Source organism: Schistocerca piceifrons, chromosome 5 (assembly GCF_021461385.2).
Source record: "Schistocerca piceifrons isolate TAMUIC-IGC-003096 chromosome 5, iqSchPice1.1, whole genome shotgun sequence".
NCBI classification, from domain to species: domain Eukaryota; kingdom Metazoa; phylum Arthropoda; class Insecta; order Orthoptera; family Acrididae; genus Schistocerca; species Schistocerca piceifrons.
The window spans coordinates 30166793-30183371 of record NC_060142.1 but is presented as its reverse complement, the minus strand read 5'-3'; the positions used below and the strand labels follow the sequence as shown (position 1 = coordinate 30183371).

Here is a 16579-nt window from a genome sequence, read left to right as displayed (position 1 = left end):
GCATGTATGCGTGCTAGAGACAATTTAGTCCATCATAATTTGTTACTGAGACTGCGGTCTAGTACGTGCTGTACCATGCAGTCACAGTTACAGAATGTTCTGAAAATGGTTCCGACGTGCCTCAGGGCATGCATGTACGCGCCGTACCATGTTCTGTGTCACACGCCCAGATCGGCCACGGTGCATTCGAACAGTGTCAAAGGCAGCATTAATACGCTGCTCCATTGTCTCCACATCTGGAATGGGCTCTGCATACACGATACTTTCGGGATGGCCCCATCAGCAGAAATCACACGGGTTAAGATCCGATGAACGAGCAGCCCCTGCAACTGGATCCGATCCATCGACCAGGGAAGACGCGATTGAGATGCGTCCGGACGTTAACGGCGAAGTGGGCTGGAGCACCATCATGTAGTAGCCCTTCTAATCATCACTGGCACTTCTTCCAGCAGGGGAGGCAAAGTCGCCCGCAAGAAACGCCGTTGGTTCCGGCCGGTTGGGCGTCGTGGAAGGACGACTGGTCCCAAAATATGTTTGCCAATCATTCCGGCGCACACATTCCTGCTGCATCGATGCAAATGATTCGCTGTCATCATACCATGAGGCTTCTGCGTTACTATCCCACAGGTGACTGCTACGAAAGTTGAAGATACCATTCTGCGTAAAAGAGGGCTCATCTGCAAATAGGATGGACGTCACAAATCCCGCAATCGTGGTAGCATGGCGAAGAAACCAGTGACAAAACTGTTCTCTATGTCGAAAGTCTGTCGCTAATAAGCCCTGCACATGCTGCAAGTGATAAAGGCAGTAACAATTGTTATAGGGAATGTTCCACACGGTCGTCTGGTTTGGAGAAGATATTTCATGCAGTCGAAATTAACTCAGATTTCAAGGAGAAAGTAATATTTCCAATTCCATAAAAGGTATCTGCTGACAGATGTGAATACTACTATCAGTTTAATAAGTTATGGTTGCAAAATGACACGAACTATTCAGAAATAATGGATATACGGTGATTGATAGAAACTAATGGAAGTGAAAAAAAAATCAGTTTGTATTCCGGAGAAACGTGAAGCCACGTCACGCAATCCTTATTCTTCGATTTACTTTAGAATTTGCCGATGTATAGAAAGCTTTTGACAACAGTGAGTGGACCAAAATCATTAAATTTTGATGGCAATATAGATGAAACACGGTGAGGGAAAAGTTATTTACAATTTCAAAGAAAAACAGACTGAAGTTAAGCAACTGTAGAAAATTGTCAAAACAAACATGGTATAACTGTTTCGCTAGTCACGGCCTCTGACACACACACACACACACACACACACACACACACACACACACACACACACACACACATAAAACATGGAAAACATGTAAATGAACAAATTTAAGTTTAAATTGACGTTAAATTATATAGAATATTCTTCCCATTAAATAGCAACACACAGGAGGAAGCAGTGGTGTTCGTCTGGACCCCTGGTCACGTCGGAATCCCAGGCAGTCAACTTGCTGACAGGCTGGGCAAACAGGTTACAGGGAAACCACTTCTGGAGATGGGCATCCCCACAACCGACCTGCGTTCGTTATTACGCCGCAAGGTTTTTCAGCTTTGGGAGACGGAATAGTAAAATCTCAGTACGTACAAGAAACTGCGAGCCATAAAGGGGACCACGAATGTGTGGAAGTCCTCGATGAGGGCGTCTCCCAGGGACTCTGTGGTTCTCTGCGGGCAATGCATGGGCTACCCACGGCTACCTCCTGCGCCGCGAAGAGCTACCTCAGTGTCGGTGCGGTGCCCGGTTGACAGTGGCTCATATTCTTCTACTTATGTCCTCCTTTGGCTGCCCTTCGAATTCATCTTCGGTTGCCGGACTCGTTGTCATTGATTTTATCAGACAACGCCGCATCGGCTGATTTGGTTTTACGTTTCATCCGTGAGGGTGCGTTTTATCATTCGATCTGAGTTTTAGCACCTGTCCTTTGTCCCTCTGCGTCCTCCACCCTAGTGTTTTTAGGGTGAAGGTTTTAATTTGTTGCGGGATGGCTGGCTTTTCCTTTTTATTTTCGTGGTCTGCCAGCCACTGTAATCTGCTTCCTTGTTTTTCTCTCTTCTAACTGTTTCTTGCATCTCTCTGTTGTTCACTTGTTCTCTTTTGTTCCTTTTAGTGTTCGTTGCCTTTCCTTCGTTCTTGTGGTCTTTCCTTTCTTTTCATTTTGTGTTATATGTCTCGTCTCTTTTATTCTCACACTTGTGGTTTTGTTTTATTAGGAACAAGGGACCGATGATCTCGTAGTTTGGTCCCTTTCCCCCCTCTTCTAAACCAACCAACCACAGTAGGGAGATTCACAGCTGATTTTTGGTCAGACCAGCGGGGGAGGCTGGACGGATGGTGAACCGATGGATGCCAAAACCACATGCAATTATTATGTGGGGTTGTGCTAATTAAACTTCACATATTTACAGATAGACACCTCATGGAAGGGATTCCACAGTAATCTCACGAATTATGCCAAACAGATAATTGAACACAAGTAGCGGGAACACATGGCCGTGCATCAATTACAAAGGAAGGACACTACAACTGATAAAATTGTTAACTGAAACTGGGGCAGTTTCAATAAATTCATTGAGGCTCGCTCTTCACTGAAGGAAGTGACTTCAGCAGTTTATTTTGACTACGGAAGCCCTACCTCACGGCAAATGGCGGTCACGTGTGGTTTGAAACTATTTACAATAAAAAAAGTCACAGAAAAACTGATAAAATTCTGACACAAGATGTTCATGGCATCGCTTTCTAATGGGGCCCCCAATAGATGGTCACCCGCAGAGGATGGTCCTGCAGCTCCGAGTAACTGCGCTGGCATGCGCTAATGTTTGGTCAGACCAGCGGGGGAGGCTACTCGATCACCAGATCTGTCTCCAATCGAGCACATATGGGACACCACCGGACAACTCCAGCGTCATCCGCAAGCAGCATTAACGGTCCCTGCATTGACTCAACAAGTGCAAAAGGCGTGGAACGCTACCCCCCAAACTGACATCACATACAAAGGATCACGTTAAAACGTGATTTGGACAGGTCTAATCAAACATACGATTAATGATTGGCACATGTCGTTGAACATCACTTACAAAGAAACAACCACAAATTCAAAAAGTGATGTGCAAAATTATGAAGTTCCTGACGTTCAATTGAACAAACTTCCACCGAAATAAAACCACCCAAAAATGTAATTTGGCCATAGCTCAGCTGAAACTCTACTAATGACGGGATGGTGTGGCCAAGTGACCTGTTAACAAACGTACGAGAATACGGAATAGGTTCCCAGATATGTAAGTGGGTTGAAGACTTCTTAAGCAACAGAATATCCAGCACATTGTTCTCGACGGTAAGTGTTCGTTAGAGACAAGGGTATCGTCGGCAGTGCCCCAGCAAAGACTGCTAGGGCCGTTTTTCTGTTACACGCATAAATGGTGGGCTGTAATGTGCGGCTGTTTCCTGCTGGTGCTGTTAAGTACGGAGAGGTGCCGTCGTTGAGTGACTGTAGGAGGGTTCAGGATGACTTAGAAAAAAGTTTCTGATTGATGTAGCTAGCTCTAAATGTAGGAAAATGTGTTGCTTGGCGCAGTCACGTCGTTTAAATATCTGGGCGTAACGTTGCAAAGCGATATGAAATGGAACGAGTATATGATGACTGTGGTGGTGAAGGCGAATGGTCGACGTTGGTTTACTGGGAGAATTCTAGAAAAGTGTGCATTTGTTAAGGAGACTTTGTTACAGGACATTAGTGTAGCCGGCCGCAGTGGCCGAGCGGTTCTAGGCGCTACAGTCTGGAACCGAGCGACGCTACGGTCGCAGGTTCGAATCCTGCCTCGGGCATTGATGTGTGTGATGTCCTTAGGTTGGTTAGGTTGAAGTAGTTCTAAGTTCTAGGGGACTGATGACCTCAGAAGTTGAGTCCCATAGTGCTCAGAGCTATTTGAACCAAGACATTAGTGTGACATGTTCTTGAGTCTCGCTCGAGTGTTTGGAATATGCAACAGGTCCGATTGAAGGAAGACATCGAAGCAATTGAGAATCCAGCTGCTAGATTTGTTACCGGTAGATTCGAACAACACGGAAATATCAAGGACATGCTTCGAGAATGTCGCCAGCATACATTCCGCGAAATTAGAGTTCATACGGAGACACACAGAAAGTAGTTTCTCTCCTGCTGACATTCCTTAGCGTGGTAACGCCATTTCTCTTTGGTGCTAACTTCCCTTTGTTGAAGATGCTCACATAGATTAAGTTGGTACAACCCCATTCTACCCCCACTACCTACTGTTTCCATTAAACTTACCTACTTTAACCTCATTCTCACTCTTCCGCATTCAGTCCGCAGCTCGTGGTCTCACGGCCACGTTCTCGCTTCCCAAGCACGGGGTCCCGGGTTCGATTCCTGGCGGGGTCAGGAATTTTCACCTGTCTTGAGTTGACTGGGTGTTTGTGTTGTCCTCATCATTTCATCGTAATTCATTAAAGTGGCGAGTTTGGACTGAGCAAAGATTGGAAATTTGTTCGGGCGCTGGTAACCACGCAGTTGAGCGCCCCACAAACCAAACATCATCATGATCATCAACCGCATTCAGACACACACGATTAGAAGTTAAGGGAAGGAAATAGAGTATGACATATAAAACGAACACAAGTAAGTCGATTTTTCTGTTCAAATGGCGTGTTGTGTCAATATAAACAGAAGACGGTCATTCATATACCATCCAACGATATCATATTACGATCGTGTGAACACTGTAAATGGAGTGACATTAAAAGTTCCGCTTCAAAGATAGTTGACAACACATACGTTCACTTCCCTCTTCGACCTCAAGCTTGGGTTCAGTACCTGTTCTTTCTTGGGTTCGTTTGGACACACGTCAGTACGGATAGGTTAATTGAAAATGAATTGGGCGACATGTACCTAATATATGAGTTCACTGAGTATAGTGGAAGGGCGGCAAGCGGCATAATGGTGATACGATGAACTGCGGGTCCCCTCGCCCCGCCTCCCCTGTCGGGGGTTAAAGTCCTCCCTCGGGCATGGGTGTGTGTGTTGTCCTTAGCGGAAGTTAATTTAAGTTAGATTTAGTAGTGTGTAAGTCTAGGGACCGATGACCTCAGTTGTTTGGTTCCATAGAAGCTTACCAAAAATTTCCAAAATTACCTCCTTTGAAATTTCTCGATGTACCCGGTCAATCATCCCACATCGCGGAGCAGTATGTTAAAAGATGACGGACAGCGTAGTGTAGGCAGTCTTTGCTTAGCCTTCCCCACAACAGTTGCTATGTGTTCTTTCCAATTTAAGTTGTTCGTGATCGTAATTCCTAGTTATTTAGTTGAATTTATGGGCTTTAGATTTGAATGATTTATCGTGTAACCGAAATTTAACGGATTTCTTTTAACACTTACGTGGATTACCTCACACTTTTCGTAATTTAGGGTCAGTAGCAAATTTTCGCACCATACAGATGTCTTTTCTAAATCGTTTTGCAATTTGTTTTGATCTTCTAATGACTTTACTAGTCGATAAACGACGGGGCCATCTGCAAGAAACCTAAGACGGCTCCTCAGATTGTCTCCCAAATAGCTTATACAGATAAGGAATAGCAAGGGGCCTGTAACACTACCTAGGGCACGCCAGAAATCGCTCCTGTTTTACTTGATGACTTTCGGTCAGTTACTACGAACTGTGACCTCTGACAGGAATTCACTCAATTAACTGAGATGATAGTCCATAAGCACACATATTCACTACAAGCCGCCGGCCGCTGTGGCCGAGCGGTTCTAGGTGCTTCAGTCCGGAATCGCGCTGCTGCTACGATCGCAGGTTCGAATCCTGCCTCGTGCAGGGATGTATGTGATGTCCTTAGCTTAGTTAGGTTTAAGTAGTTCTAAGTTCTAGGGGATGATGACCTCAGATGATAAGTCCCATCGTGCTTAGAGCCATTTGAACCATTTCACTACAAGCTGCTTGTGTGGTACAGCGTCAAAGCCTTCCGGAAATCCAGAAAGACTGAATGAATCTGAAATCCCTCAACACTTCATGCGAGTAAAGAGCTAGTTGTTTCACAAGAACGATATTCTCTAAATTCATGTAGACTCTGTGTCAATCTTTCCTTCCCAAAAGAAAACGGCACAGCCATAATTGATGTGTGCAAAAGAAAATACTGGTTGAACGGCTCCAGTTAAGATTGAAATGTGATTCCTTCAAACTTTACATTACGATCGGGTTGATTAGTACACCTGTGAACGACGCGAGCTGTTGTTTTTGATGACAAGTCATTTTTTTTTACCTACATGCATCTGAGTGTGCACTTGCTGTATTGTAACGTTGATGAAGCACGTGCTGGCAGGCAACGGAGGTGGGAATCGTATACTTCATTTGGAAACAATATTAGAAAGTGTACTGTGCTCTTGAATCGGGTACATTTCTGCTGTAAGTCGTACCATATGGAGGACACACTGGTATCCTATATTTCACTAACCTCTTTCTCAGGTACTGCACTACCTACATCTACATCGATACTCTGGAAGCAACCGTACGGTGCGTGGCGGATGGTTCCCTGTGCCACTACTAGTTATTTACTTTCCTGTTTCCCTCGCAAATAGAGCGATAGGAGAACGACTGTCTGTATGCCTCTGTATAATCCCTAATTTCTCTTATGTTACCTTCGCTGTCTTTCCGCGCAGTGTATGTTGGCAGCAATAAAATGTACATATTTTCCCTAGCAAATAATTGTCGATGTTTTGAAACGTTGTCTCACTTCTCAGTAATTTACCAAACGTAATTGATCAAGAACATAGGTTATAAAGTTTGCTTCGGCCATTGACAAACTTTGTCGTTGTTAGCTCCTCATTTCTGATACTATATTCTAACATTTTATGCATATTAGGAATGGTGACTCAAAACCCCAATTTTTCCGTTCAGTACTGTGTTAAATGACTTGACGAGATGTGACATGAAAGACATTGTAAATACATGCTGACGTGAAGCTTCTGTGACGTCATGCTCGTTCATTTTGCTCTTCAAAGCTAAGAGCCCAATTTGTTTCAAATATCAGACGTAAACTGTTATGGTGCCTGCAAAACGTCTGTACTAAATCCACAGCACTTACCAAGGGAATCGGTCTTTAGTAGCGATATGACAACATTCAAAATTTATAGGACAAATGTCGAACGAATCTACGGCGTCCCGAGATCACGTGACCATTGTGGCAACGTATGTTTACAACACAAAATCAATTCTGCGCTTCTGAATGCTCACTCCAGAGATATTTCTACTCTGTTTCGCACCAGCGATGCTTTCTGACACCGTGCTTATTCGTGGATATAAGCTTCTCTGCCTCAAGCAAGTTCATTATATTCGAACTGAGAGTACGTTCCGTTGTGTGGTCAGCTACATGTGAGTGTGCAGTCGTGGAACTGGGTGCCTGGTGCTGCAGATGGTTCCAGGCGACGGAGGCGCTGGAGCCGACGGCGGCGGCGGCATCCCCCAGCCCGTCCCGCCGGCAGGTGCTCGCCGTGAAGGAGGGCGCCGCCGCCGAGTGCGTCAGCTGCCGGCTGACCACCGCCGAGGGCCAGCCCTGCCGCTACGCGTCCGCCTCCTTCAGCACCGACTACAGCTGGATGGCGCTCTCCTGCTCGGGGCCCATGGACCCTCCACTCGTCACCCTCTTCACCACGGCCGACCAGCTGGGTAATTACTTTCTGCCAAGCCTCAGTACGTCACCTACAGATTTTGAGCTGTGCACTTGAAAACGCGAATATCGCGGTTATTCTAAATTTCTGCGTCAATGCGTGTACGGCGCCTCTCAGGTCTCACGGGATGGAGCCCCCACAGAGGAGACTTAAGTGGCCGGCGACCACCACCCAAGTGTGCGATCGCCGCCCGTCGCCGAAAACTGCTCGGTAAGGCTGCCACTTGACCCTGGGGCGCCCACCGCACTCTGTAACCGCGCACCACGTTCAACTCTTCCCCTCCGTCACACAATTAAAAGCTGCCGAGCACGTATCCTGTCTACAGTGCACTTCTCGTTGTAACTAACCTTGGTGCTTTCTTCCAATCTCAACAAATTCTCTGCAGGAATCATCGCAGATTCCTCAGAGATTTTCTTTTTATAAAAATAACTAATATGAGTTGTATCGCTTGAGGCTTTGCCAACAAACTAACTGTACAAATGGTTTTCGAGCAAAATGTCGGATGTCGTTGCAAAATTCCCACAATATTTCATTGACGCAGTTGGCCTCCATGGTCAGGTGCGATGAAGTCACTACTGAGCTAGCATTGCCTGCCGGTGTGGCCGAGCAGTTCTAGGCGCTTCAGTCTGGAACCGCGCGACCGCTACGGTCGCAGATTCGAATCCTGCCTCGGGAATGGATGTGTTTGATGTCCTTAGGTTAGTTAGGTTTAAGTACTTCTAAGTTCTAGGGGACTGATGATCTCAGATGTTAAGTCCCATAGTGCTCAGAGCCATCTGAGCTAGCATTTTTTCTACTTTGTCGTTTCGGTTCCCCAGGCAGGAAGGGCTGGCAGCTGATAAAACTGCTCTTCAGCCAAAATTTACATAACCTGAAATGACATTTTAAATACACAAAAACAAATTAGAATTAGTTTGTTTGAGGCTCCGTACCTGAACCGCTAGAAACAAAACCCACAGAGGATCACTTTGTTGACTTTCTGTCTGTCAAGATCCCTTTTACAGGAACGGGTAGATGCAACAAGTTCAGATTCGTGTCAGGTACTAAGATCTACGATCCTATGGCAGTGTAAAACATTAACGCTTCTAAGTCAATACAGTCAAAAGATACGGCCGTGTATATCGCATATTTTGATACTAGCAAACTCCTCCATCAAAACCTATAGGGGACTTCCCCTTGTCCTAGAATCATGAAATTTGATAAAAAGCAGAGTTTCACAGTAGAAGTGAACGAAAATCTCCAGAAATTGTCAAATTCTAGTTATATAACACGAAAATCATAATTTTTTTCTCGTTTGTTATCTGGCAGTCTGGTAAGACCGCTTTTCTCAGGAATTGGCAGACGTAGCAAGTTGAAATTCACGTCACCTTGGAGGCGTAATTAACAATTTATTCCTTCGCTGATACTGTGAACGTTGCTTCTTGCCTCGTCCAACGACTCACCGGGCTTTTGTTCACTGACAGACTTCAGTAGACATTCTGCAAGCGCTTAAAAATATCTGCGACGCTCTGGTTCTGCGTCAAAAGAAACTCTGAGAGCTCCTTGTTCGGAACGCACATCCACTTTAAAGACGCCATTTTGAAGGCTACTTACAGAGCCGCCACCAATCGGAATTTCATGAAACTTTTGGGGCTGAAGCGGAAATATTTCATAATGTCCCACAACAAATTCCGCGTTTTTTTCAACCGAAATTGGCCGAGGAGAAAACGTGTTGCATTACTTACTGAATGAATGCGTCTCGTATAAATTCACAATATTCATTATTGGGTACAACATTCAGTATGAACAAGATAACATAAAAAGTTATAGTCCCTTAATGATGATTATTAATGAAAGGAAAGCAGATGCAAAAGAGAGAGCAGTTTATAAAGGTGAGAAGAGGTTTGGTCAGGTACACGGAAAACTGAAGAAAATCTTGCTTTAATACAGTATTCTACCCGCTTGAGACAAAACTCAAAACAGACATGATACGTATTCCTCTGCCGTAGGAACTGTTTGTGTGGATTGAGGAATCCACTAGTCAGAGACGTGGCAGTGAAGCTGAACACGCAATGGGGGTTCAAATGTAAGACACACTTCCATATTGCGCAATCTAAATGGAGAAACATCAAAACTGCACTGATTGCTGAGGGCAACGTAAGCACATGGGTTTTCGCACATTGACTATTATGCTTCATACGTCCTTTTCAAGGACGAATTAAATGTCATTCAAAGATACTGAAAATGAAACCCTTAGAGATGGAGCTTACACCATAATTATGTGACACGCGATGATCAAGTAAACATGACACATAGCTTACTACGAAAGACCTCTGATAAGTGGTCATGTGCACGTGCATCGCTAAGAAAGCCAATTGCTTTTACACATCCTTCTCTCTTCAATCAACTGCTGGGTGACACGAAGGACCGTTAACATGAGAAAATTCAGTACTTCAGGGAATGATGTAGGCAGAGAGGTAAAAATACACACACATGTTTGAAATGACACTGGGATTTATACACACCGAAAACAGTGCACAAAATGTTGAAGAGATGGCGCTTCATATGATACAAAAGCAATAAGTAGCATAACAATTGACTTCTTTAGCAAAAAGTATGTTCTTTATAACACTCAGCATGTCGGCTGTCGTTCGTCAGTAATACCTTTTCGTCGAAGCAAAATGTTGTGAACAGCACTGTACAGCATATCAATAGATGGGGTAAGAAATTTATTTCGGATGTTGTTTTTGGCATCCCTAATGACGTCGGATGGTCGCGGTAGACTTGAGACTTAGGTGACCCAACATTCAATAATCACATGGATTGAGGTCTGGAAGTCTGCGAGGCCAATAAGCATGGCGGAAGTGGCGGCCCTTAAACGATCCTCATTAAACTACGTGCATAAGAGACTGTGACGTAGCAACCACGTTACGTGGTACTGTGTAAACGTACTCCCCCACCCCCCATAGTATTTTTCACTATGTTGCATTTAAAAACTTCAAGAATAATATTTCTGATAATAAAAGCATTAGGGCTTCGCCCATAACTAAACGGAAACAATTCAATCCACCCATAAGGCAATTTGAATTGTTTTACTTGCTTTATTGTCCAAAGAAATGCAAATGAGGGTAACCCGGTGACATTGGTCAGGTGTCCGAAATAACGATCCGTGTAGAAGGCTCAGAGTCACATAGAGCGGGCAGACACACAGGCTGACGTAGCCTGAAGTATTAGGGAGTGTCAAGTGCGAGAGAAAGTAATAGGCTTCCAGTAGATAATAGGACCAGTCCAGCGTAGGAATAACTTTCCGGTAGCAAGAAAGAGCACTGGACTGATATTTCTGCGGGCAACCCCGTACGACTTCGATGTGCGATATTGCAAGTTATCGTCATCTTGACAAAATAGTTGCAGTTATTCTTAATCCATCAGTTTAAGAAAGACACACTCTAATAATTATCTACAGAAGGTAATGAAGAACAGCACACCTGAAGAAGGCAACGAGTTACGTGGCCGAAATATTGTGCCAGAGCGACACAAACATCCGGTAGTAGACTCTATTATTCCACATGTCACAAATAAAACAGTTTCTGCGTCAGTCACTTGTTTATTTTGCCACTACGAATTTCGATGGTCACGTCATCTTCTTCATGGGAAATGGTTTATTTACATGACTGGTGGTGTTGAAGAGTACAGTCACAGACCAAGGGCATTGTGGATTATTTTGTGTCTTCTGCTAATTATAAAAATTATTTAGAAAAGGCACTTAATAGGTCAAATAACATCAATTTCTGAAAATGAATTGCACTTACAAGGACAGAAAAGCTGTAGCAGGTGCGCATACTGTTGCCTGATCTATGTTCTCTTCACTGCACGTTACATTTACACTGGCGTTCAAAGATATTGTACTTATTACAGAAATGTTTTTTCCTTACTTTTACAATGGATACAGAGATACAAAATTAAATGATTTGTACAAAACATTTTTTTCAATATATGAAGGGGCTGCACCAGGATACTGAAAGGTTCACAACTCAGTTATTACGTTATGTAGCTGTATATACATTGTTAAATGTGCATGTGCTGCAGAATTGGATACAAAAGTAATGGTGAAATGGATATATACGTGAATGTATTTTCCTTTTGTTTGGAAAAATGTTAATGGGCTGCTCTTAGATGTAGATAAGTGTACACTTGAGTTGTTCTATTAATTTCTTATTTATAAAAAGATTACAACAGATCATGCACATAAATTGTAGGCTGTACTTAGTGATGGATAAATGAGAATGGTTATGTTGATTGCTGTGCATTGAAATGTAGTGGCGTGGCTAGACAGCCAAGCCACTTTAAGGTAGCCGAAATGCACGCTGTTAAAGCTCACGCAAACTGTCGTGAGGTCTGGAACAGGTCAGAGAAATAAGACTAGCAAAACAGGAGGTAACTGGTAGAATACTTAACTTTAATCCACAATTGGAGAACATCTCTCGTTACAGTACATGCTTCATTAGATACATAGCAAAGCATAAATGGCGCCTTGCTAGGTCGTAGCAAATGACGTAGCTGAAGGCTATGCTAACTATCGTCTCTGCAAATGAGAGCGTATTTGTCAGTGAACCATTGCTATTAACGTCGGCTGTACAACTGGGGCGAGTGCTAGTAAGTCTCTCTAGACCTGCCGTGTGGCGGCGCTCGGTCTGCAATCACTGACAGTGGCGACACGCAGGTCCGACGTATACTAACGGACCGCGGCCGATTTAAAGGCTACCACCTAGCAAGTGTGGTGTCTGGCGGTGACACCACATGAAACAGTAAATTGTAAGCATGCATCAAGTACTTTGGCAAAGCTTTTGAAAAAAGTTAGTTATCTAGAAGTTCATTGCGTTTCCTGTCCACGTGTAATTTAATATTCTTTTGCATTTTGTTGAATGTGTGGAGGATGTATTGATGACGACGACGACGACGACGACGACGACGACGATGATGATGATGAATATATCCAGCCAGAAAACCCTAAAGTTCTTTGGAGAAAATAATGTCATAGAGCTAGACAAGGCCCTACAAATAAATTCCAAATTTAACTTAAGGTCCTCCTCAAAAATACTAACTTCCTGCTTACTGAAACGGAAAAGTTCCAGTTTACATGCTTGAATCCAACAGCGTCATGCCTAAGATCCCAATTAAAAACCGATAAAAACAGATGGCTCTACAAGATCTACCTCAAACTCAATAAACTACCATGGGTATAAAATTCTACAGAAACTTGGGAAGATACTACGGGATAACTTTGTGTTTGACAGTAACAACCCAATAAAAAATAGTCTCTCATTTGCTAGTGATCTAAAAGACATAAACAATATCAACAAATGCCAAATGGTATCTCTAGATGCAACGAATCTATATACTAACATCCCCATTCATAATACTTTGGATATTGCTAAAAAAAACTTAATAAAATACGAATCTCTGCCCAGTAGGAATCATAAATTCATCAACTATCTGCAACTGATATTGAAATACAGTTACTTCTCTTTCAGTGGAAAAATCCACAAGCAAACAAATGAGCTAGCTGTGGGTGCCAGCATATCAGGAACTATTGTCGCAATATTACTCAGCCACCTAGAGCACAAACTTCTCACGAAAAAGCTAACACGCATTCAAAAAAGTTCTGTTCAGAAGAAGATACATAGACAATGCATTTATGATCATTGATGGGAAAAATAAAGATGGTGTCTGAAGACATCCTTCAAACATTCAACAAAATTCACAGGAATATTAAATTCGCATGCCGATAGGAAACAAATAACACAATTAACTTCCTCAATTTATCTGTCTGCAACCAAAATAACAAATGTCTTCCAAATTTACAGGAAACCACACATATAAACATATATGCTTCCTCCTACCACCCCAATGTGCACGAACTAGCAGCTTACCGCTCAATGATCCCTAGAGCTCTAAAAGTCCCACTGAGTGATGAGAGGCTCCAGTAAAAAATAAGAATCATAAAACAAATAGCTGGAGCTAATGGGTATAAACCTACACTGATACACAATTTAGTTTAAAAAAAGGAAAAAGGAAATCAACAAAATAACCACCAAGAAACAAGGAAGTACACAGACGACATGCATCCCCTTCCCTGGTAACATCTCCCAAAAAATTGCCAATATCTTCAAGCAACACAAAATAACAATTGCATTCCAAAAACAATAAAATACGCCCAAGACTTCCTCATAAATTAAAATACAGTCCAGTTAAATTTACATTCTGGCATACATAAAAAATATGTAGTAAATGCCTGGCTCAGTACACAGTCAAATAGACACAACTTAACTACTGATTCAAAGAACACATCAATGCCTTTTGATACAACACAACACGACACACCACACAAATATGCAATAGCCCCCCATATAAAAGACACAGGACATTGATTTGACACAGTAGAAAGGAGCCTTGAAATACTACATACAGTGAACAAAGAACACAGAATGTGTCTATACGAAGAATTATAAATCTATATACACAGAAGATTGCGGAACATCTGCTCAATGACAATAGTGAAACAGTCTCAACCAACTTCTTGAAAAACTTTGACAAAACAAACCACGCTTACAATTTACAGTTCCAGTGCACAGTAATTAATGTAACCACTTCCAAACATCCCTCAATAAGTTCAACCTAAAACACACATACGATCTGTTGTAATCTTTTATACATAAAAAATTAAAGTAATAATTAAAGTGTGCACATATCTATAATCGAGAGCAGTCCATTGACATTTTTCAAAACAAAAGGAAAATACATTTGTGTCTATAATCATTTAACCATTATTTTTGTACCTAATTTTGCAGCACATTCACATTAAAAAACGACAACAGAGCTATCTAATATAATAAATAAATGGGTTGTGCACATATGAAGTATTCTGGTGCAGACCATTCATATATTTAAAAAAGAAAAACATAGTTTCTATAAAACAATTTAATTTTGTAGCTCTGTAAGCAATGCAAACAAACATCTGTAACATGAACAACGTCTTTTGAACGACAGTGTAAATGTAATGTGCAGTGCAGAGGACATACGTCAGGTACTGAAGACGATGGTGTGAACCATCGAAACGCGTAGTGGCAAAATAAGGAGCGAAGGTATAGGTACGGCGGAGGGGGTGCCAGCTTAGCGATTGTCGCGCTCAATCCAGAGAGTCGCTTTTGAGCCGTCACTGAGGCCTTACTCGTATCTGACCGTTCCGCTAAAATGTTCAGGTTATGTGGTCATTAAGTACTTTCAAAGTACAAAAACTTCCAGAGTGCCTGGAACAGCAGTTCAGCATGGGGTAGGTTGTTCAGCTATTAATACACACCAGTGAACGTGTACGCTAGGAAGTGACTTTCATTGCTCGGTTTCGTTAAACCATGACAAACTTCAGAACAACGATAGAACCGCGTATCGCAATAAAGATCCTGTCTCATCTTCATGGGTAAGAGATTTCGTGCACAGCTAGGTGCTGGTGGGAATTTCCGATATGTCTTCAAAAGTACAGCACTTTAGATGGCAGACTGGTTGAGTACGTATAACAGAATCAAAATTCATTGTTTCATGTCTGAATGAATGTGTTGCGAGCGAGTGGAATTGTAGTTTCATAATTAAAAGACCCGGGTGGCAGTGCAAAATGAACTATTTACAATTACTCTGCGTGAAACCGGTATCCAAATTCTAGGCGCTTCCAGTACAGGCGGTTCGTTGTAGAAGTGGCTAGCGTTTCTCAAATTTATCTAAGTAGTAGGTCCTGGTCCATAGTGAAGAATAATATGAACATGAATGGTGCGTGGCGTGTGCCATCACATGGCGCGGAAGGGAAGCCGTTACTCTGATACTCTGTCATTGTTGTGCCCACTGATTCAGAAACAGGTGCCAAGTACTACTTTAACAGCGATCCCTTGCAGATTTAACATGTGTTTTCTTAGAGGACAACGTGCTTCTCAACTACATTTCGGTTATCATGGTAAATCGGTTTTTTTACTTACAACGAACCATTTCATTTCCAAAATTACAGTATTTATTTGTTTCTTCCCACAAGAGATTGCAGTGAATACGACGAGAGCAGAAGAGCAGGTCTACCTTCGAAGGCAACATATCTTCGTGAAGTATAAAGTTCGTCGTCTGTGGTGCCGGCGACACTTAACAACGTTAGGTGGCCGTTAGCCCACTGAAGGGCCTAATTGATGTAATTTGTTCGGCATCCCTGCTCTCAAGTGACTAACCACTGGTAGCGATACATACTGAAACGTCCCCTTATGACAGTGCTGGAAAACCTCTACGTTATTTGATTTTCAAACAGCTGAGCAAAACTGAACGTACTCAGACATTTCTCTCTTTACTTATTCTGATAAACACTAAATTGACACACAATATTTTTAGCGCAACGCAATCTGACTTTCAATAATTCCTACAAAAGAATGGCCCTGACTAACAATAACCTATACCTTTCATTAATCACTTACCTCTCAAAAATCTTCGTTACTCAAGCTACTGAATACAGCGAGCGCCAATACTGCCAGCTAAATAAAAGATTCTAACTACTGAAGACACTAGCTACTGATAGGCATAGTTAGCAAATGAAATATTTTGATAGAGAACAAACAATGTATTTACCTTAATAATGTTCAAAAGTCATCATATATATCAGTTCATGATATCCAATATTACAAATCTACTCTTTCCGATGGACACACGTCCAGATTGTCTGCTCTCAAAATTCTGCCATCTCTCTCCCCACATTCGCCACTGCTGGCAGCTCATCTCCAACTGCGCAACGCTACGCGCTGTTCACATCCAACTGCCCAGCACTACAATAGCAA

General features: G+C 42.6%; 1 protein-coding gene across 1 annotated transcript in view; it reads left to right on the top strand.

Annotated features, from left to right (window-relative positions):
* The window catches only part of LOC124798316 (venom dipeptidyl peptidase 4-like), a 318770-nt gene that overhangs the window by 231501 nt on the left and 70690 nt on the right, over positions 1–16579 (top strand). Inside the window, exon 11 of the mRNA XM_047261654.1 lies at positions 7490–7743. Within this exon, the coding sequence (XP_047117610.1) occupies positions 7490–7743 (254 nt within the window). The remainder of the gene's footprint in view (positions 1–7489; positions 7744–16579) is intronic.